This window comes from Cydia strobilella, chromosome 24 (genome assembly GCF_947568885.1).
Source record: "Cydia strobilella chromosome 24, ilCydStro3.1, whole genome shotgun sequence".
Classification (NCBI taxonomy): domain Eukaryota; kingdom Metazoa; phylum Arthropoda; class Insecta; order Lepidoptera; family Tortricidae; genus Cydia; species Cydia strobilella.
This window is the reverse complement of record NC_086064.1, coordinates 393,843-415,824: the sequence shown is the minus strand read 5'-3', so window position 1 is coordinate 415,824 and position 21,982 is coordinate 393,843. Positions and strand designations below refer to the sequence as shown.

The following is a 21,982-nucleotide window of genomic DNA, read 5'->3' as shown; positions in this document are numbered from 1 at the left end:
GATTTAAAAAACGTAACGAGATTAGAGGACTGTTTGTTCGGAGCGCTAAGAAAAGACGTGCCGTTGTGTTAATTGTTTCATTTGCCAATTTATTTTAAATATATCCAGTAAATTTCTTAAAGAGTGTTTATTTCAAAATCCACTTCCTACAGTGGTGTCAGAAGCGGTATCAAGCCGATATACGACGTAAAGACGAAGAAATCTGGATTCGCCGGCGGCAAACGAACAAAGACGTACCGCGATTGCCGTTGTGACTGCGTGGTTTGAAAATTTGAAGACGATAAAGACGAATTACGACGTCGAACTACGTTGAAGGCAAGGCGTAAACATGTCTCCAGGCAAACGTAACGGCAGACAACAAGACTATAACGACGGAAATGCTGAAACATCACGAGATAATGGCATGACGATGTTGCATCTCACTGAAGGGCTGATCCCCAAGTTCACTGGTCAAGATAAGACGTATCCAGCGACCAGGTGGGTTCAAGACGTCGAGGACAGCACCGAGCTCTGTGGATGGACTCCGTTGCAACAGCTGTTGATGGCGAGGCGGTCGTTAGCAGGAACGGCGTCACTGTGGTACCGAGCAGAGCGCATTTTTAAGACGTGGGACGAGTTTAAAGCCGCTATCCTCAAGGAGTTCCCTGATAACATCGACGCGAAGGCTATACACGAGCTGATGAGTTCCAGACATAAAAAATCAAGTGAATCGTGTTTAGAGTACTTATTTACCATGAAAGAGTTGGGTAAGAGAGGAAAAATGCCTGACTATGTATGCATTAAATACATAGTAGAAGGAATCAAGGATCAAGAGGTAAATAAAATAATGTTATACGGCGTTACGACATACAGTGACCTGAAAGAAAAACTGAAGATTTATGAACAATTGAAATCAAACATGGCGAGTTCGAGTTCAACCCGAGACACAAGTCGTTCGAAGCCGGCAGAGAAAAATGAGAAGACGCACGGGCGAGTCATACGTTGCTACAGCTGTGGAGAAAAGAATCATTCGTCAGCGGACTGTCCCCACAAAGAGAAAGGGTTAAAATGCTTCAGATGCGACGATTTTGGGCATATTGCATCTCAATGCAAAACGGCTGTGTCATCTGCAAGTTCTGCAACAGCAAATACTTCAACTTCACACGGGAAGAGTGACGTGAAATCGGCAACGAGCGGTGAGGGTGGCAGCACTGGAAGAAAATGGCCTACCGGGACGAATGGCGCTAGTGTTGCAGCGAAACGTGTTTTTTACGGTTCGACGGGTGATGGTGACATCCCTAGTAGCGATGACGTGATTGGCGGATCGAGCGCAATGGCGGCGAAGCATTGTCTACTAGCTGTCATGGCCGGCGAGGTCGAGGTAAACAACACGAACCGAACGATTACACCGAAAAAGAAGCCGGTGAAACGAGTTCATTTGTTGGGAAAAGATGTTATGGCGTTGGTTGACTCTGGAAGTGAAATAAGTTTGATGACAATCGAGTGCTACAACGATTTAGGTGCGCCAGAGTTTGACAAAACTGACGATTTCTTAACGGGAATTGGCGAGAACCAAGTGGAGTGTTATGGACAAATTATGTTAAATATAGAAATAGACGAGTTGTGGTATAAGGACGTTAAGTTTCATATAGTTCCTAATCGTACCGTGCCGTACAGTATGATTCTCGGTGAAGATTTCTTGTTACGTGTCACACTTGTTATGGAGTCTAACAATGTATGGTTCATACCACTTGATAGGTGGGTGTGTGAGATAAGGGTGTGTGATTCTCTTGTTACAGGTTCTAGTGCAGACGTTGAGAAACGGGTGAACGACCTGGTGGAGTCATACGTACCGCGTAAGACAAAGGAAGCACCTGTCAAGTTGAAAATCGTGCTAAAGGATGACATCCCTGTTGCACAACGACCCCGAAGACTGGCTCCAGCTGAACAAGAGGAGGTTGACCGGCAAGTAAATAAGTGGCTTGAAGACGGCGTGGTAAGGGTAAGCTACTCAGAGTATGCTAGTCCTTTGGTTCTTGTAAAGAAAAAAGATGGTAGCATTAGGGTATGTATTGATTACAGACGACTTAATCAGAAGATTGTGAAAGACGAATATCCTATGCCAGTAATTGAAGATCATATTGACAAATTGGTGAATGCAAGAGTTTTCAGCACACTAGATCTGAAAAATGGATATTTTCATTTACCTGTAGACGAGGAATCAGTTCAGTTCACTTCATTTGTCACAATGACAGGACAGTTCGAGTTTCTTAGGGCACCTTTTGGCCTTTCCCTGTGTCCTAAAGTGTTTACCAGATTCATCACTGCAATCTTTAGAGACCTCATTGCCAGAGGTATAGTGTTGATATTTATTGATGACTTGATTATTCCCGCAGAGACTGAGGACGAGGCTGTGGTCCGGCTGGGTGAAGTATTGGAAGTGGCCTCGCAATATGGGCTGGACATTAACTGGAAAAAGTCGCAGCTTGTCCAACGACAAGTGGAGTACCTTGGACATGTGATCCAAGATGGGCAGGTGCGGCCTTCCCCTGAAAAGACGGATGCGGTTGCCAGATTCCCCGAGCCTACCAATACTAAGCAATTACAGAGTTTTATAGGACTAACATCTTATTTTCGAAAATATATACAGAATTTTGCTATGATTGCAAAACCACTGACGGACCTGTTACGACGAGACAACAGTTATGAGTTTAATGATGAATGCCGAGCTGCTTTTGAAAAACTGAAGAGGAGACTGGCGAGTCAACCAGTGCTTCGCATATTTAACCCCAGACTGCAGACTGAGATGCATACAGACGCCTCGATGGCAGCGATCTCTGCAATCCTTTTACAAAAAGGAGAAGATGCAGAGCTGCATCCTGTGTATTACATGAGCAGAAAGACGACACCAGCAGAGAGCAAGTATACGAGCTATGAACTTGAAGGCTTGGCAATAATAGAAGGAGTAAGGAAATTCCGCTGTTACCTATATGGAAAACACTTTAAGATTGTCACAGACTGCAAAGCATTTCAAATGACATTAAATAAGAAAGATTTAGTAATGTCAACAAGAGTGGCAAGGTGGATACTACTGCTGCAAGAATATGACTTCGAGATTGAGCACAGAGCCGGAAGTAAAATGCAGCATGTGGATGCACTCAGCCGAAACCCATATGTGGCAGTATGTAACGGGCCGATTCATCAACGGCTAAAGACGTCACAAGAAAACGATGATGGGCTAAACGCGATCATAGAGGTGCTCAAGAAGAACACACAGTATCAGGACTACTACTTGGAAAATGGTTTGCTCTACAAAGGCATACAGAAGCATCTCGTGGTACCAAAGACTATGGAAACCGAGATTATAAAGAGAGCACATGAGAATGGCCATTTTTCAAAAAAGAAAATGATTGAGCTTATCAGTAAGGATTATTACATCAAGAATTTAGAAAGAAAAATAGAAGAGTTTATAGTCACGTGCATACCATGTCTGTTGGCGGAAAAGAAGAGTGGAAAGCTAGAAGGGTTCTTGTATCCAATTGATAAACAGGAGCTGCCGCTAGATACTCTCCACATAGACCATATTGGTCCGATGACAGAAACCAAGAAGCTGTATAACCACATTTTGACAATCGTGGATGCATTTACCAAGTTTGTGTGGCTATTCCCAGTTAAGAGTACTACTGCCAAGGAAACAGTAGATAAGATGATGATATTTCAGCAATGTTTCGGAAACCCGACTAGAATCATTACTGATAGAGGCACCGCGTTTACTGGCTCTCAGTTCGAGGACTTCTGCAAAGACGAAGGTATTGACCATGTTAAGATTACTACGGGGGTACCTCGGAGCAATGGCCAGGTCGAACGGATTCACAAAGTGATGACCAGCGTTCTGACCAAGCTATGTATTGAAGAACCGACACACTGGTACCGCCATGTGAGTAGAGTTCAGCGAGCCATCAACAGCACCCATCAGCGCAGCATTAATACTACGCCATTTGAGTTGCTAATTGGTACGAAAATGAAAATAAAGGAAGACTACGATATCTACGAACTGATAGAGCAAGAGAACAGAGACAGTTCTATGGCTATTAGAGAAGAAAATAGAAAGAAGGCTAAGGAGCAAATTTTAAAGATACAAGACGAGAATAGGAGGACCTACAATAAGCGAAGGAAGCCAAGTACACTATACACTGTGGGCGATAGAGTCGCTATTAAGAGGACCCAGTTTGGTGTCGGCATGAAGCTCAAACCTAAGTTTCTAGGTCCATATGAAGTCGTTGGATGTATGGGACGTGATCGCTACAAGGTGAAGAAACTGGACAGCACAGCCGAAGGTCCGGGAAACAGCACTACTTCCTGCGACAACATGAAGCCATGGCCTGGTGAGGAGTAAGTCGGTAAGATTTTGATGTTTTATGTCACCATAACAATATTTAAATTGTAATGTGTGCCTTTTATTTAAATATTTAACGTGTAACGTGTTCCTTAAACTTAAATGTTCAATGTGTAACTGTATTGCATAAAGTTATGTAAAAGTTTATTAATGTTACGAGAAAGCTTTTAACTTTTGTTTTGATACTGTATGTACGTATACTGATGTTGATGTATACCTAGTTTTTGTATGTTGTGACTTTGTGCCATACTATGTTAAACTTAAAATATGCTTAGCAGTAAAAGATTATGTTACGTTACCTAATTGCTAAAATCTATGTGATATGCTATTCAATCTCACGGATGTATCTAGATTAGTATCATGATGGTTCCTATTGTTCCAAATTAAGTTATAACTAGAGTATAGAGTAGAGACAGTGTTTGTATAGTCTGAGGCCAGACTAAAGAGTAGGACGGCCGATCTGTAGGATGCGTGGATCGGAATGTAAGGACCGAAAGAGTGAGTGAGAGAACGAACTGCAGAATGAACGATGTGTAAATGAGAGAGTGTGATGCTGAGTGTTAGTGCGTGCGAAAGAGATGGCAAAACGCCATCGGCAGATTTAAAAAACGTAACGAGATTAGAGGACTGTTTGTTCGGAGCGCTAAGAAAAGACGTGCCGTTGTGTTAATTGTTTCATTTGCCAATTTATTTTAAATATATCCAGTAAATTTCTTAAAGAGTGTTTATTTCAAAATCCACTTCCTACATATATATATATATATATATATATATATATATATATATATATATATATATATATATATATTTATAGGTATATATTTGTGTTTATATGGATATGTATTGTATATATATATATATGTTTATTTTATATTCTAGATTACAGGTTTTAATTATTTACGTTTGTAATAATTGAACCATAATTTACTTTCTGTTCATAGTGTTCGTTTGTCTATCTTGATCTGTTTATTGTTTCATTCTCAATTGCTCAAAGGTTGACTGGAAGAGATCCCTTATAGGGATAAGTCCGCCTTTGTACATTGTATATATTTATGTTATTTTATTGTGTTTGTAATCTTTCTTATGTACAATAAAGTGTTTACATACATACATACATACATACAGTTGAAATTTTCACAGATGATGTATTTCTGTTGCCGCTATAACAACAAATACTAAAAAGTACGGAACCCTCGGTGCGCGAGTCCGACTCGCACTTGGCCGGTTTTTTTATTTTATTTAATCATAATCATAATCATTTTATTCATAAAACCAATTTACATGTCAAAAAACTTAAAATTACAATACAGTTAAAATATAAATTGAAATAAAACTTAAAATTAATATCTAAACAATAGTTTTAGTTTTATTTAGATTTATTATAATTTTAAGTTGTATATTATGTGTGTATGTCAGTACCTTCCCCCGCAGCTCGTCCGTCAGCTGCCTCGCGTGCTCCTCAAGGAACTCGCAGCGCTCGCTGTAGAGATACTATACGCTTGCCGGTCTGTTCTGAACCTTACTGCACTGACATAGGGTCCACATTAAAAGTGTCAGTACCTTCCCCCGCAGCTCGTCCGTCAGCTGCCTCGCGTGCTCCTCAAGGAACTCGCAGCGCTCGCTGTAGAGATACTATACGCTTGCCGGTCTGTTCTGAACCTTACTGCACTGACATAGGGTCCACATTAAAAGTGTCAGTACCTTCCCCCGCAGCTCGTCCGTCAGCTGCCTCGCGTGCTCCTCAAGGAACTCGCAGCGCTCGCTGTAGAGATACTATACGCTTGCCGGTCTGTTCTGAACCTTACTGCACTGACATAGGGTCCACATTAAAAGTGTCAGTACCTTCCCCCGCAGCTCGTCCGTCAGCTGCCTCGCGTGCTCCTCAAGGAACTCGCAGCGCTCGCTGTAGAGATACTATACGCTTGCCGGTCTGTTCTGAACCTTACTGCACTGACATAGGGTCCACATTAAAAGTGTCAGTACCTTCCCCCGCAGCTCGTCGGTCAGCTGCCTCGCGTGCTCCTCAAGGAACTCGCAGCGCTCGCTGTAGAGATACTATACGCTTGCCGGTCTGTTCTGAACCTTACTGCACTGACATAGGGTCCACATTAAAAGTGTCAGTACCTTCCCCCGCAGCTCGTCCGTCAGCTGCCTCGCGTGCTCCTCAAGGAACTCGCAGCGCTCGCTGTAGAGATACTATACGCTTGCCGGTCTGTTCTGAACCTTACTGCACTGACATAGGGTCCACATTAAAAGTGTCAGTACCTTCCCCCGCAGCTCGTCCGTCAGCTGCCTCGCGTGCTCCTCAAGGAACTCGCAGCGCTCGCTGTAGAGATACTATACGCTTGCCGGTCTGTTCTGAACCTTACTGCACTGACATAGGGTCCACATTAAAAGTGTCAGTACCTTCCCCCGCAGCTCGTCCGTCAGCTGCCTCGCGTGCTCCTCAAGGAACTCGCAGCGCTCGCTGTAGAGATACTATACGCTTGCCGGTCTGTTCTGAACCTTACTGCACTGACATAGGGTCCACATTAAAAGTGTCAGTACCTTCCCCCGCAGCTCGTCCGTCAGCTGCCTCGCGTGCTCCTCAAGGAACTCGCAGCGCTCGCTGTAGAGATACTATACGCTTGCCGGTCTGTTCTGAATCTTACCGCACTGACATAGGGTCCACATCACATTAAAAGTGTCAGTACCTTCCCCCGCAGCTCGTCCGTCAGCTGCCTCGCGTGCTCCTCAAGGAACTCGCAGCGCTCGCTGTAGAGATACTATACGCTTGCCGGTCTGTTCTGAATCTTACCGCACTGACATAGGGTCCACATCACATTAAAAGTGTCAGTACCTTCCCCCGCAGCTCGTCCGTCAGCTGCCTCGCGTGCTCCTCAAGGAACTCGCAGCGCTCGCTGTAGAGATACTATACGCTTGCCGGTCTGTTCTGAACCTTACTGCACTGACATAGGGTCCACATTAAAAGTGTCAGTACCTTCCCCCGCAGCTCGTCCGTCAGCTGCCTCGCGTGCTCCTCAAGGAACTCGCAGCGCTCGCTGTAGAGATACTATACGCTTGCCGGTCTGTTCTGAATCTTACCGCACTGACATAGGGTCCACATCACATTAAAAGTGTCAGTACCTTCCCCCGCAGCTCGTCCGTCAGCTGCCTCGCGTGCTCCTCAAGGAACTCGCAGCGCTCGCTGTAGAGATACTATACGCTTGCCGGTCTGTTCTGAATCTTACCGCACTGACATAGGGTCCACATCACATTAAAAGTGTCAGTACCTTCCCCCGCAGCTCGTCCGTCAGCTGCCTCGCGTGCTCCTCAAGGAACTCGCAGCGCTCGCTGTAGAGATACTATACGCTTGCCGGTCTGTTCTGAATCTTACCGCACTGACATAGGGTCCACATCACATTAAAAGTGTCAGTACCTTCCCCCGCAGCTCGTCCGTCAGCTGCCTCGCGTGCTCCTCAAGGAACTCGCAGCGCTCGCTGTAGAGATACTATACGCTTGCCGGTCTGTTCTGAATCTTACCGCACTGACATAGGGTCCACATCACATTAAAAGTGTCAGTACCTTCCCCCGCAGCTCGTCCGTCAGCTGCCTCGCGTGCTCCTCAAGGAACTCGCAGCGCTCGCTGTAGAGATACTATACGCTTGCCGGTCTGTTCTGAATCTTACCGCACTGACATAGGGTCCACATCACATTAAAAGTGTCAGTACCTTCCCCCGCAGCTCGTCCGTCAGCTGCCTCGCGTGCTCCTCAAGGAACTCGCAGCGCTCGCTGTAGAGATACTATACGCTTGCCGGTCTGTTCTGAATCTTACCGCACTGACATAGGGTCCACATCACATTAAAAGTGTCAGTACCTTCCCCCGCAGCTCGTCCGTCAGCTGCCTCGCGTGCTCCTCAAGGAACTCGCAGCGCTCGCTGTAGAGATACTATACGCTTGCCGGTCTGTTCTGAATCTTACCGCACTGACATAGGGTCCACATCACATTAAAAGTGTCAGTACCTTCCCCCGCAGCTCGTCCGTCAGCTGCCTCGCGTGCTCCTCAAGGAACTCGCAGCGCTCGCTGTAGAGATACTATACGCTTGCCGGTCTGTTCTGAATCTTACCGCACTGACATAGGGTCCACATCACATTAAAAGTGTCAGTACCTTCCCCCGCAGCTCGTCCGTCAGCTGCCTCGCGTGCTCCTCAAGGAACTCGCAGCGCTCGCTGTAGAGATACTATACGCTTGCCGGTCTGTTCTGAATCTTACCGCACTGACATAGGGTCCACATCACATTAAAAGTGTCAGTACCTTCCCCCGCAGCTCGTCCGTCAGCTGCCTCGCGTGCTCCTCAAGGAACTCGCAGCGCTCGCTGTAGAGATACTATACGCTTGCCGGTCTGTTCTGAATCTTACCGCACTGACATAGGGTCCACATCACATTAAAAGTGTCAGTACCTTCCCCCGCAGCTCGTCCGTCAGCTGCCTCGCGTGCTCCTCAAGGAACTCGCAGCGCTCGCTGTAGAGATACTATACGCTTGCCGGTCTGTTCTGAATCTTACCGCACTGACATAGGGTCCACATCACATTAAAAGTGTCAGTACCTTCCCCCGCAGCTCGTCCGTCAGCTGCCTCGCGTGCTCCTCAAGGAACTCGCAGCGCTCGCTGTAGAGATACTATACGCTTGCCGGTCTGTTCTGAATCTTACCGCACTGACATAGGGTCCACATCACATTAAAAGTGTCAGTACCTTCCCCCGCAGCTCGTCCGTCAGCTGCCTCGCGTGCTCCTCAAGGAACTCGCAGCGCTCGCTGTAGAGATACTATACGCTTGCCGGTCTGTTCTGAATCTTACCGCACTGACATAGGGTCCACATCACATTAAAAGTGTCAGTACCTTCCCCCGCAGCTCGTCCGTCAGCTGCCTCGCGTGCTCCTCAAGGAACTCGCAGCGCTCGCTGTAGAGATACTATACGCTTGCCGGTCTGTTCTGAATCTTACCGCACTGACATAGGGTCCACATCACATTAAAAGTGTCAGTACCTTCCCCCGCAGCTCGTCCGTCAGCTGCCTCGCGTGCTCCTCAAGGAACTCGCAGCGCTCGCTGTAGAGATACTATACGCTTGCCGGTCTGTTCTGAATCTTACCGCACTGACATAGGGTCCACATCACATTAAAAGTGTCAGTACCTTCCCCCGCAGCTCGTCCGTCAGCTGCCTCGCGTGCTCCTCAAGGAACTCGCAGCGCTCGCTGTAGAGATACTATACGCTTGCCGGTCTGTTCTGAATCTTACCGCACTGACATAGGGTCCACATCACATTAAAAGTGTCAGTACCTTCCCCCGCAGCTCGTCCGTCAGCTGCCTCGCGTGCTCCTCAAGGAACTCGCAGCGCTCGCTGTAGAGATACTATACGCTTGCCGGTCTGTTCTGAATCTTACCGCACTGACATAGGGTCCACATCACATTAAAAGTGTCAGTACCTTCCCCCGCAGCTCGTCCGTCAGCTGCCTCGCGTGCTCCTCAAGGAACTCGCAGCGCTCGCTGTAGAGATACTATACGCTTGCCGGTCTGTTCTGAATCTTACCGCACTGACATAGGGTCCACATCACATTAAAAGTGTCAGTACCTTCCCCCGCAGCTCGTCCGTCAGCTGCCTCGCGTGCTCCTCAAGGAACTCGCAGCGCTCGCTGTAGAGATACTATACGCTTGCCGGTCTGTTCTGAACCTTACCGCACTGACATAGGGTCCACATCACATTAAAAGTGTCAGTACCTTCCCCCGCAGCTCGTCCGTCAGCTGCCTCGCGTGCTCCTCAAGGAACTCGCAGCGCTCGCTGTAGAGATACTATACGCTTGCCGGTCTGTTCTGAATCTTACCGCACTGACATAGGGTCCACATCACATTAAAAGTGTCAGTACCTTCCCCCGCAGCTCGTCCGTCAGCTGCCTCGCGTGCTCCTCAAGGAACTCGCAGCGCTCGCTGTAGAGATACTATACGCTTGCCGGTCTGTTCTGAATCTTACCGCACTGACATAGGGTCCACATCACATTAAAAGTGTCAGTACCTTCCCCCGCAGCTCGTCCGTCAGCTGCCTCGCGTGCTCCTCAAGGAACTCGCAGCGCTCGCTGTAGAGATACTATACGCTTGCCGGTCTGTTCTGAATCTTACCGCACTGACATAGGGTCCACATCACATTAAAAGTGTCAGTACCTTCCCCCGCAGCTCGTCCGTCAGCTGCCTCGCGTGCTCCTCAAGGAACTCGCAGCGCTCGCTGTAGAGATACTATACGCTTGCCGGTCTGTTCTGAATCTTACCGCACTGACATAGGGTCCACATCACATTAAAAGTGTCAGTACCTTCCCCCGCAGCTCGTCCGTCAGCTGCCTCGCGTGCTCCTCAAGGAACTCGCAGCGCTCGCTGTAGAGATACTATACGCTTGCCGGTCTGTTCTGAATCTTACCGCACTGACATAGGGTCCACATCACATTAAAAGTGTCAGTACCTTCCCCCGCAGCTCGTCCGTCAGCTGCCTCGCGTGCTCCTCAAGGAACTCGCAGCGCTCGCTGTAGAGATACTATACGCTTGCCGGTCTGTTCTGAACCTTACCGCACTGACATAGGGTCCACATCACATTAAAAGTGTCAGTACCTTCCCCCGCAGCTCGTCCGTCAGCTGCCTCGCGTGCTCCTCAAGGAACTCGCAGCGCTCGCTGTAGAGATACTATACGCTTGCCGGTCTGTTCTGAATCTTACCGCACTGACATAGGGTCCACATCACATTAAAAGTGTCAGTACCTTCCCCCGCAGCTCGTCCGTCAGCTGCCTCGCGTGCTCCTCAAGGAACTCGCAGCGCTCGCTGTAGAGATACTATACGCTTGCCGGTCTGTTCTGAACCTTACCGCACTGACATAGGGTCCACATCACATTAAAAGTGTCAGTACCTTCCCCCGCAGCTCGTCCGTCAGCTGCCTCGCGTGCTCCTCAAGGAACTCGCAGCGCTCGCTGTAGAGATACTATACGCTTGCCGGTCTGTTCTGAATCTTACCGCACTGACATAGGGTCCACATCACATTAAAAGTGTCAGTACCTTCCCCCGCAGCTCGTCCGTCAGCTGCCTCGCGTGCTCCTCAAGGAACTCGCAGCGCTCGCTGTAGAGATACTATACGCTTGCCGGTCTGTTCTGAACCTTACCGCACTGACATAGGGTCCACATCACATTAAAAGTGTCAGTACCTTCCCCCGCAGCTCGTCCGTCAGCTGCCTCGCGTGCTCCTCAAGGAACTCGCAGCGCTCGCTGTAGAGATACTATACGCTTGCCGGTCTGTTCTGAATCTTACCGCACTGACATAGGGTCCACATCACATTAAAAGTGTCAGTACCTTCCCCCGCAGCTCGTCCGTCAGCTGCCTCGCGTGCTCCTCAAGGAACTCGCAGCGCTCGCTGTAGAGATACTATACGCTTGCCGGTCTGTTCTGAACCTTACCGCACTGACATAGGGTCCACATCACATTAAAAGTGTCAGTACCTTCCCCCGCAGCTCGTCCGTCAGCTGCCTCGCGTGCTCCTCAAGGAACTCGCAGCGCTCGCTGTAGAGATACTATACGCTTGCCGGTCTGTTCTGAACCTTACCGCACTGACATAGGGTCCACATCACATTAAAAGTGTCAGTACCTTCCCCCGCAGCTCGTCCGTCAGCTGCCTCGCGTGCTCCTCAAGGAACTCGCAGCGCTCGCTGTAGAGATACTATACGCTTGCCGGTCTGTTCTGAACCTTACCGCACTGACATAGGGTCCACATCACATTAAAAGTGTCAGTACCTTCCCCCGCAGCTCGTCCGTCAGCTGCCTCGCGTGCTCCTCAAGGAACTCGCAGCGCTCGCTGTAGAGATACTATACGCTTGCCGGTCTGTTCTGAACCTTACCGCACTGACATAGGGTCCACATCACATTAAAAGTGTCAGTACCTTCCCCCGCAGCTCGTCCGTCAGCTGCCTCGCGTGCTCCTCAAGGAACTCGCAGCGCTCGCTGTAGAGATACTATACGCTTGCCGGTCTGTTCTGAACCTTACCGCACTGACATAGGGTCCACATCACATTAAAAGTGTCAGTACCTTCCCCCGCAGCTCGTCCGTCAGCTGCCTCGCGTGCTCCTCAAGGAACTCGCAGCGCTCGCTGTAGAGATACTATACGCTTGCCGGTCTGTTCTGAACCTTACCGCACTGACATAGGGTCCACATCACATTAAAAGTGTCAGTACCTTCCCCCGCAGCTCGTCCGTCAGCTGCCTCGCGTGCTCCTCAAGGAACTCGCAGCGCTCGCTGTAGAGATACTATACGCTTGCCGGTCTGTTCTGAACCTTACCGCACTGACATAGGGTCCACATCACATTAAAAGTGTCAGTACCTTCCCCCGCAGCTCGTCCGTCAGCTGCCTCGCGTGCTCCTCAAGGAACTCGCAGCGCTCGCTGTAGAGATACTATACGCTTGCCGGTCTGTTCTGAACCTTACCGCACTGACATAGGGTCCACATCACATTAAAAGTGTCAGTACCTTCCCCCGCAGCTCGTCCGTCAGCTGCCTCGCGTGCTCCTCAAGGAACTCGCAGCGCTCGCTGTAGAGATACTATACGCTTGCCGGTCTGTTCTGAACCTTACCGCACTGACATAGGGTCCACATCACATTAAAAGTGTCAGTACCTTCCCCCGCAGCTCGTCCGTCAGCTGCCTCGCGTGCTCCTCAAGGAACTCGCAGCGCTCGCTGTAGAGATACTATACGCTTGCCGGTCTGTTCTGAACCTTACCGCACTGACATAGGGTCCACATCACATTAAAAGTGTCAGTACCTTCCCCCGCAGCTCGTCCGTCAGCTGCCTCGCGTGCTCCTCAAGGAACTCGCAGCGCTCGGCGCGTCTCGCGGCCGCACGTTGCAGAGATACGATGCGCTCCACCAACGCCTGCCGGTCTGGTTCTCGCACCTATCAAATAACATTCATATTAATTAATTTTCAACACACTTGCTCAAAACGACGTTTTTATTCCACCGATTTTTGGCTCATAATCCTAGATATTAAACACGCGTGCTCTTTCAGTGTATTATTCCACTCGTGGTTTTACATTATATTATCCGACTGAGTTAAGAAGGTAACTGATTGCTAATAATATGCATGGAAAGGGAGCCTTCTTTAATTGGTCAGACTGGCGGACACCGGCGCGCCCGCAGGCGAGGGCCGGCCGGCAGTACGAGTATGACAGATGAAACACACAATACTAATTAATATAAAAGTTTTTTTTTTCTCGCAAGTGTGTTGAAAAACGTCGTATGAAACGCGTGTGCATTGGTCATTACACACATCGGCTTTCTTATTGCGCGCTCGCTTACAGCTCGCGCGCACTATTCGATATTTCGCCTCGTGTGTAATGACCAACTTAGCACACTTGTATCATAATGTTGATACAAGTGTGCGAGAAAAAAAAAAGAAACTTTCATATTAATCAAAATTAAAATAGTTAAAACAGTTAGTATTGTGTGTTTCATTTGTCATACTCGTACCGCCAGTCCGACCAATTAAAGAAGGCTCCCTTTCCATGCATATTATTAGCAATCAGTTACCTTCTTAACTCAGTCGGATAATATAATGTAAAACCACGAGTGGAATAATACACTGAAAGAGCACGCGTGTTTAATATCTAGGATTATGAGCCAAAAATCGGTGGAATAAAAACGTCGTTTTGAGCAAGTGTGTTGAAAAAATAGTACTGAGAGTACGCCAGAAGTCCGCCAGATTTCTGTCGCGGGGCGAGGTCACTCGAGTCGGGGCGGGGCGAGGCGTGGCCGTTCTGTATGATAATACTATTACTTATTCTGTGGTAGAAGAACTGCGTTGCGAGACTTGCGTCTTTTTACATGTATTTTTGATGGGATTTTATTTTCTCCTTCTCATGACAAACTACGTGACCTTCTGAGACCCAAAAGCAGTTGTTTTATTTTTGAATTTGGAACCCTTAACACCACTTGCACCATACCACTAACCCGGGATTAACCGGTTAAACCGTTAGCCCAGTGTCGAATTGTACTGGTAACTCCAGGTTTAACCGGTTAACCCCGGGTTAGTGGGATGGTGTAAGTTAAACAACAAAGTTTAAAACAGATTGTGGAATATGTATAAATATTTGTACGCAGGACTTTTGAAGGATAGCCTCCAGAGGATAATTGTGCCATTTTCAAAAAGGTTATTGTCGCTTGTCAATAAGTCGCTATTTCCATATAGCTTTAATTAGAAATCAACCTTATCGACAAGCGACAATGTGGTACCTTTAAGTTAAATACGTCACAATTTAGTAACTAGCTATGCTAGTTACAAAATTATCAAAATTGAAATTACACTATTTATTAAACTAACAAATAAAACAAGTATCAAGATTTGTAAAGAAAATTAAACTAAAATATGTGTCACAACACCTTATTCAGTATTTTATTGAGCATATTCGGATTTTTAATCTGCAAAAAGAAAAAAAATTGTTTTAAAGGCCATTACCGTAGTGGACGGGGGAGACTCCTTGAAAGCATGAAATAAAAAATACATAAATAAAATGTGGCATTTTCTATGTAAAGGGACCTTATTGTCGATGGCGCTTTCATGCAAAAACCCGAGAGTAATCGGTCCGACATACTACGAGCCGAGCGTCTACCCGCTGAACTACGTACAGAAACATCTGACGAAACATTTGAGCGTCAACTGAGTCCTTTTATTGGAAAAACCACTTTATTCAGTAAATGAGTTTATGACCTCGACATTCGACATTGTAAATTAATTTCTTAAACTGACATGTTTTTCATAAATTGTTTTGTATTATAATTTGTATCTAGTTTTTACTTAGAACTCGACGAACATTAGGAGATACTCGTAACTAGTTACTCAAGAATTTTTGTTTTTGACATAAGTGGATAAAATTATGATTACTTACTCAGACATTTTTAAATTGTAATTTTAAATTTATTTGATAATGTAATGTATATTATGTAATTAAATTGTATTTTTGAATTTATCAAATAATGTAGATTGTATGTACTGACGATCATAATATAAATTCGTGTAGATTAGTCTAAGATAATTTATATTGTAATTTTATATTATGAGAATAAATATCTAAATCTAAATCTATCACCCGTTGACCAGGAACGCTGTAAAGGGTTCGAAACGTCGGGATTTATCATAAATTGAATATACGCGATATAATCAGTTTTTATAGTTTTATTTCATACATAAATAAACTTACTACGTCCTTTAGATTCAAGAAAAACAAATTAAACGTTATATACCCTAAGTAAACTGCATATTTTATTTGTATAAAATAGTATTTTTATGTATTTTTTCCTTTTCCTCTACATATTATGTAAAAATCGATGTGACTTATTTGTTGTTGTAATTTTTATTTATTTTCTGGATTGTTCTGTGTACCTATGTCATTTCTGTATTTGAATATTTTGTGTGTATTGTGGCAAACAAATAAACAGTTTATCTATCTATCTATCTATCTACCATATTTTGAAGTTGCAAATGTGACAGATAAAATAGATGGCAGTTAGCGTCAGCAAACGTAACCGCTTCTTTCAATGTTTTTTGATTTTTTAAGTGTGGGGTCCCGGTAGGTAGCGGCGGGTGACTTATAATCATAATCATTTTATTCATAAAACCAATTTGTCAAAAAACTTAAAATTACAATACAGTTAAAATATAAATTGAGATAAAACTTAAAATTAATATCTAAACAATAAATATACAATTAGGTGTAACAAAATTAAATAATAAAATAAAGTAAATCAAGATCGAAATTAGAAATTAATATCAAAAACAAAAGTCAATTCACATGTCACAAAAAAAAATTATATTACATTTATTCAAAGATAGATATAACTCCGTAATAGATGGATACAGTCTAAGGAAAAAACGTGCCTCAAAAATCAAGAAAATTTGATTCTCGTTCAGAGGGCGCTACTAGCTTTGGCCAACTGTCGTATAGATGGCGTTGACGGTTTCGTTTGTTATTTAACAATTTTAACGCATATCAGTGAAAGAACATGGGTCAAAACCATTAAAATAATTAAAGCAAATAAAAAAAATCATTTATCCATATCTAAATACATTTTATCGTATTTTTATAAATATTTATTTTTAGTTTTAAAGTGTGTCGACAGATGGCAGTGAATTTACTGGGGTTACAAAATTTACTATGACAGTACCGCTCTAGTATAAGTTACTCTATGCATTTATTATAATTATAGTTTTTTTTTTCTTGACTACAATGCTAGGCACTGACCTTGTGTGCAACGAATTCCCCATAGGTGTAGAACGAGCGTTCGACGAGCCACTTTTTTAAGCGATGCTTAAAGCTGCACGAACTTGGTGCGTCGATAATTGTTTTGTGGCAGATTATTATAGACAGTAGGTCCCATTACGTAAGTTAATTTATTAGATTTTTTATTTTCCTACTAATTCCTATAGACCGCGAGCCAGGCGCCAATTTCGTCAGTCATCGCCTCCCGGTCGAAAACTCGTATAGCGGTTAACGGCTATGTATGATGAACCCTCGTGAACGTCAGCTGCCGCTCCGTTGGTGGGTTGAGGAATGGCAGCCACCGAGACGCGTAACACGGTTTTTCCACCGCGATACAACCGGCTGACGATTTGTTTTATTAACAATAGCATCTAAACTATCATCTGACAAAGTATCAAACGGGAGGCGATGACGCCGATGACTGAAAAGAATTTTCTTTTTTACATGTTCATGTGACCAGCTGACGGTCTTTCCACAGCGATACAATCGGCTGGCGATTTTGTTTATTCAAAATAGCATCTAAACTATAATCTGACAAAGTATCAAGCGGGAGGCGTTGACAAAATTTTTTTTACAGACTTTATTTGCTGCCATTCCTCAACCCACCAACGGAGCGGCAGCTGACGTTCACGAGAGTTCATCATACATAGCCGTTAACTACTATACGAGTTTTCGACCGGGAGGCGATTGGTCATGGAAATCTGTTCCTGGCCCGCGGTCACTACAAGTGTCTTGGCGTTACGGGTGTTGTAATTATACCCCTATAAGTGATACACGCAACGGTCGGATATTAATTGTTTAATGTAATAACATGTGCGGGTTTATACAGGAAAACATTTTCTTTGTTCTCTACACTAGGTCTAAGTCCAAGCAATGAGGATATAATAAGATAGAGCGGTACTGTCATAGTAAATTTTGTAACCACTGTAAATTCACTGCCATCTATCGACATACTTTAAAACTAAAAAAGAAGATTTATAAAAATACGTTAAAATGTATTTTAATATGGATAAATGATTTTTTTATTTGTATTAATTATTTTTATATGATTTTGACCCATGTTCTTTCACTGGTATGCGTTAAAATTATAAATAACAAACGTAACAGTCAATGCCCTCTATACGAGAGTTGGCCAAAACTAGTGGCGCCATCTGATCGAGAATCAAATTTTCGTGATTTTCGAGGCACGTTTTTTCCTTAGACTGTATCCATCTATTACGGAGTTATATCTATCTTTGGTCCAAGGTTGCGGAAAATGTAACATTATTTTAATGCTTGCAATATCGGATTACATGGTATATTACATTTGGAAAATGAACAATTAATTTATTATATTGTCTTCGGTTACCGCGATAGTTACTCATGAAATAAAACTATGAAAACGGATTATATCGCGTATATTGAATTTATAATACATCCCGACGTTTCGAACTCTTTACAGCGTTCGTGGTCACCCGTTGACCACGAACGCTGTAAAGAGTTCGAAACGTCGGGATGTATTATAAATTCAATATACGCGATATAATCCGTTTTCATAGTTTTATTTCATAATTAATTTATTAAATTGATTCGCGGTGGGTGGCCTCAGCTGTGTGAGTCATTCTATGCTACATTTTTGACTCGACAGCAGGGGCGTAGCTAGAGGATATGGCGCCCGGGGCAGTCACCAAAGTTCACTTTTTCTCCATAGTAAATGTATGAAAACAGTTTTCTTTAATTTCTGGCTTTTTTGTACATTACCGAAAGTTGACCCCAAGGAAACTATAGATACTGGATAGAAATGAAATCGATTGGCATAAAAAAAAACATGTAAAAAACTTTTCATTTTCATACAAATTGTATGGGGAAAGTTTTTCTAGATTTATGGTTTTTCTAGCCGGAAATTTCTTTTTGGTCCCATACAAGCTTTTGATCCTGGACAGGAATGGGATCGATTGGCATCAAAAAAAAGTTTGTCAAAAATGACCGTTTCCTCCCACCCTGTATGTTTTTTCTAGGGAAGGAAGGTCTTCTAAGACCATTTTCGCCTAGCAACACGGGATCTGGTAGCTGCCCTCACTGACCCAAAATTTATTTCCACCCTATATATTATATACAGAGTGTATAAGTTTCCTAGTATGTACCTGTACGTCCGGCACCGTCCCCTCTATGTGTCCGTTGAAGCGGCCGCTGTCCTCGTGCGTGGCGCTCTCGCCGCTGCTCAGCGACGTCACCGACCCTGACACAACAATTATTACTTGTTTATTTATTTTATTTTACTTTATTAACAACACATTTTAAACAGATATCGTACAATATTGGTTTGTACTAAGATAGATATAACTCCGTAATAGATGGATACAGTCTAAGGAAAAAACGTGCCTCGAAAAATCAAGAAAATTTGATTCTCGTTCAGAGGGCGCTACTAGCTTTGGCCTACTGTCGTATAGATGGCGTTGACGGTTTCGTTTGTTATTTAACAATTTTAACGCATATCAGTGAAAGAACATGGGTAAAAATCAAAAAAATAATTAATGCAAATAAAAAAAATCATTTATCCATATTTAAATACATTTTATCGTATTTTTATAAATCTTCATTTTTAGTTTTAAAGTGTGTCGACAGATGGCAGTGAATTTACTGGGGTTACAAAATTTACTATGACAGTAACTGTACCGCTCTAGTATAAGTTACTCTATGGTTTGTATGATTATCTTATTTTTTGTTTTGTTGCTTATTATTATTTTTGTTTACATTTGACGATCTTTTTGTGAATTTGTGATAGTAAAATAAGTTAAAATAACATGTAATTTCCAATTAGAAATAAATATATCTATCTATCATGAGAAACATACAATTCACATTATGGCTTAAGAACTAGCACGAGATCCAAAACAAGTGTACACATCATGTTTTACAATTCAGCGGAAATGTTACAAGTTAATTAGCCTCATGCATGAAGTTTATATTTGAACGAAATATGTTTTATTCGGATGTTTGTTACCGTTATATCATGTTACAAATGCATTTCCGTTTTTAAATTGCCATTTAATTACTTAAAATTATAAATGAAAAGAAAAAAAATTTGCCCGCGAAAAGCTAGTGAGCGAAACGCTCGAAACGCCACGTGACGTCACGCGTTCGACAGATTAGTGTCATTAGTAGCAAACGTCAGTTGGGCCGCCCAACGTGTGACGTCATCACGCTCTGTCGAATTCGCGCCAAAAATTATGAGCGTTTCAACCGCTCAAAAATTTTCAACATTTTAAATATTTTTTAATAAAATAATGGGTTTACAAAAGTATTTTTATCATTTCCGGTGTTCCAATGATATAAATTATGAATCCAAAAATAAAAATAAATTCATGCATGGAGCTAATTTAACTATCATAGGTACAGTTAAAAGTATCAAAGAACAAATAACTGTGCGGATGCGGATTTTTAAAGGCTCACATCCGCGGACGCGGATGTCGAGATTAGGCACATAAAAAACGTCAAATATTACACTTTAGTAACTTTTATTTAAAAAAAAAACGAGACTATTTTTAATAGGTGATGCGGATGCGAATATTCGCAACATCCCTGGATCCTACATCCTATATCGGATTGGACAATGTGAAAACGCTCTTACCGGTGCGTGTGTAGGGCTGCGTGGGCGGCCGCTTGGCCTCCAGCGCCTCCACGCGCTTCAACGCGCGCGCCAGCTCGCGGTTCAGCTCCTGAAATAGTTCAAATAGTTCAAAACGTCACATAAGTAAACCAGTTTAGTTTTATATAAGATGGATTCCTAGTTCCTATCAAAGTAGGTTAACGTCAAAGATAGATATAACTCCGTAATAGATGGATACAGTCTAAGGAAAAAACGTGCCTCGAAAATCAAGAAAATTTGATTCTCGTTCACAGGGCGCTACTAGCTTTGGCCTACTGTCGTATAGATGGCGTTGACGGTTTCGTTTGTTATTTAACAATTTTAACGCATATCAGTAAAAGAACATGGGTCAAAATCATAAATATAATTAATGCAAATAAAAAAAATATCATTTATCCATATTTAAATACATTTTATCGTATTTTTATAAATCTTCATTTTTAGTTTTAAAGTGTGTCGACAGATGGCAGTGAATTTACTGTGGTTACAAAATTTACTATGACAGTACCGCTCCAGTATAAGTTACTCTATATGGATGGTATAGAAAGGATGCCAATCTCTTATGGCAGAATTGTTGCAAAAGTGACCGCTTTCAGCTTTAAATAATAGTTCCTAATCTCTCCGGTGGCGCTAGTTAGGCTCTGGGACATGAGTATAACATGAACCATATAAGGCAACAAATAACCTGACCAAATTACGTAGGTTGTTTTTGGTAGTATTTCGGTGTATGGTGGCGCCGCCTTATTACTGTTTTTTGCTGGACACTTTTCATACATAGAGATTTGGCTCCTTTATATAGTCTCCATGTTACTCTATGTTAACGTTAAGTATGCCTACCTTGACCTGGCTGGCGTGTTTCTTTTTCAACACGCCGTTCTCGCCCTTCTCCCACTCCAGCTGTTTGGCCGCCTCCGCCGCCTCCTCCTGCAACTCCGCCACCTGAACAAACATTTTATTTATTTTCTTGATGTAAAATGCCAATTTGCAGTAAAACAACTTCTTCTGCGTTACACGTGTAATTTAGCACTTATACAAGAAATATTTCGGTTCGGTTCGGTTCGGTAATTAGGGTCACATTTATCACGGTGTATAAAATTACGACAATTTTCATTAAAATTTATAAAAGCACTTTTTCAACTGAATAATTAAACGGATGGTTGTAGATATCTGTCTTCCGCATAAAGGGAAAAGGAATAGGTATAAAACAGGAACTCGGCTGAAAATTTTGCTGTGAAGGAAAAATGGATTAATGAGATGTGAGTGGTATGGACGATGATGGCTGAATCAATGGATGACAGAAATCTAAATTCAAAACCGAATACTTATAACGCTCGTCAAATGAGGCTATTTGAATTTTGAGAATTTTGAGTAACGAAACGAAAACACAAACACCGTAAAAAACAAAAATGTATGAATGTAAGTTGTAGTTGACCATTAAAACACATTCATTGTCACCCAGCCAACCAAAAATGTTGTCATATAAAGCTGTACAACGATCAGGGTTCGAATGGATAATTATCAATGATAGTTATCTTGATAATTATCGTGATTTTTATGCCTGATAATTATCGATGTGATAATAACCTAAAATTTACGAAGATTCTAAGACGATATTTTAAAATTTACTAAAGAATTCGAAGAAAATAAATATAGCACCATCCATACA

The 21,982-nt window shown here is 43.4% G+C and overlaps 1 protein-coding gene across 1 annotated transcript in view; it reads right to left on the bottom strand.

The window, feature by feature from the left end:
• LOC134752387 (coiled-coil domain-containing protein 186) overlaps window positions 1-21,982 on the bottom strand; it is a 47,699-nt gene that overhangs the window by 11,136 nt on the left and 14,581 nt on the right. The window contains exons 9-13 of the mRNA XM_063688095.1: window positions 21,154-21,255; window positions 20,299-20,386; window positions 18,812-18,906; window positions 14,812-14,850; window positions 13,196-13,327 (exon numbers count right to left, since the gene is read on the bottom strand). Of these exons, the coding sequence (XP_063544165.1) occupies window positions 13,196-13,327; window positions 14,812-14,850; window positions 18,812-18,906; window positions 20,299-20,386; window positions 21,154-21,255 (456 nt within the window). The remainder of the gene's footprint in view (window positions 1-13,195; window positions 13,328-14,811; window positions 14,851-18,811; window positions 18,907-20,298; window positions 20,387-21,153; window positions 21,256-21,982) is intronic.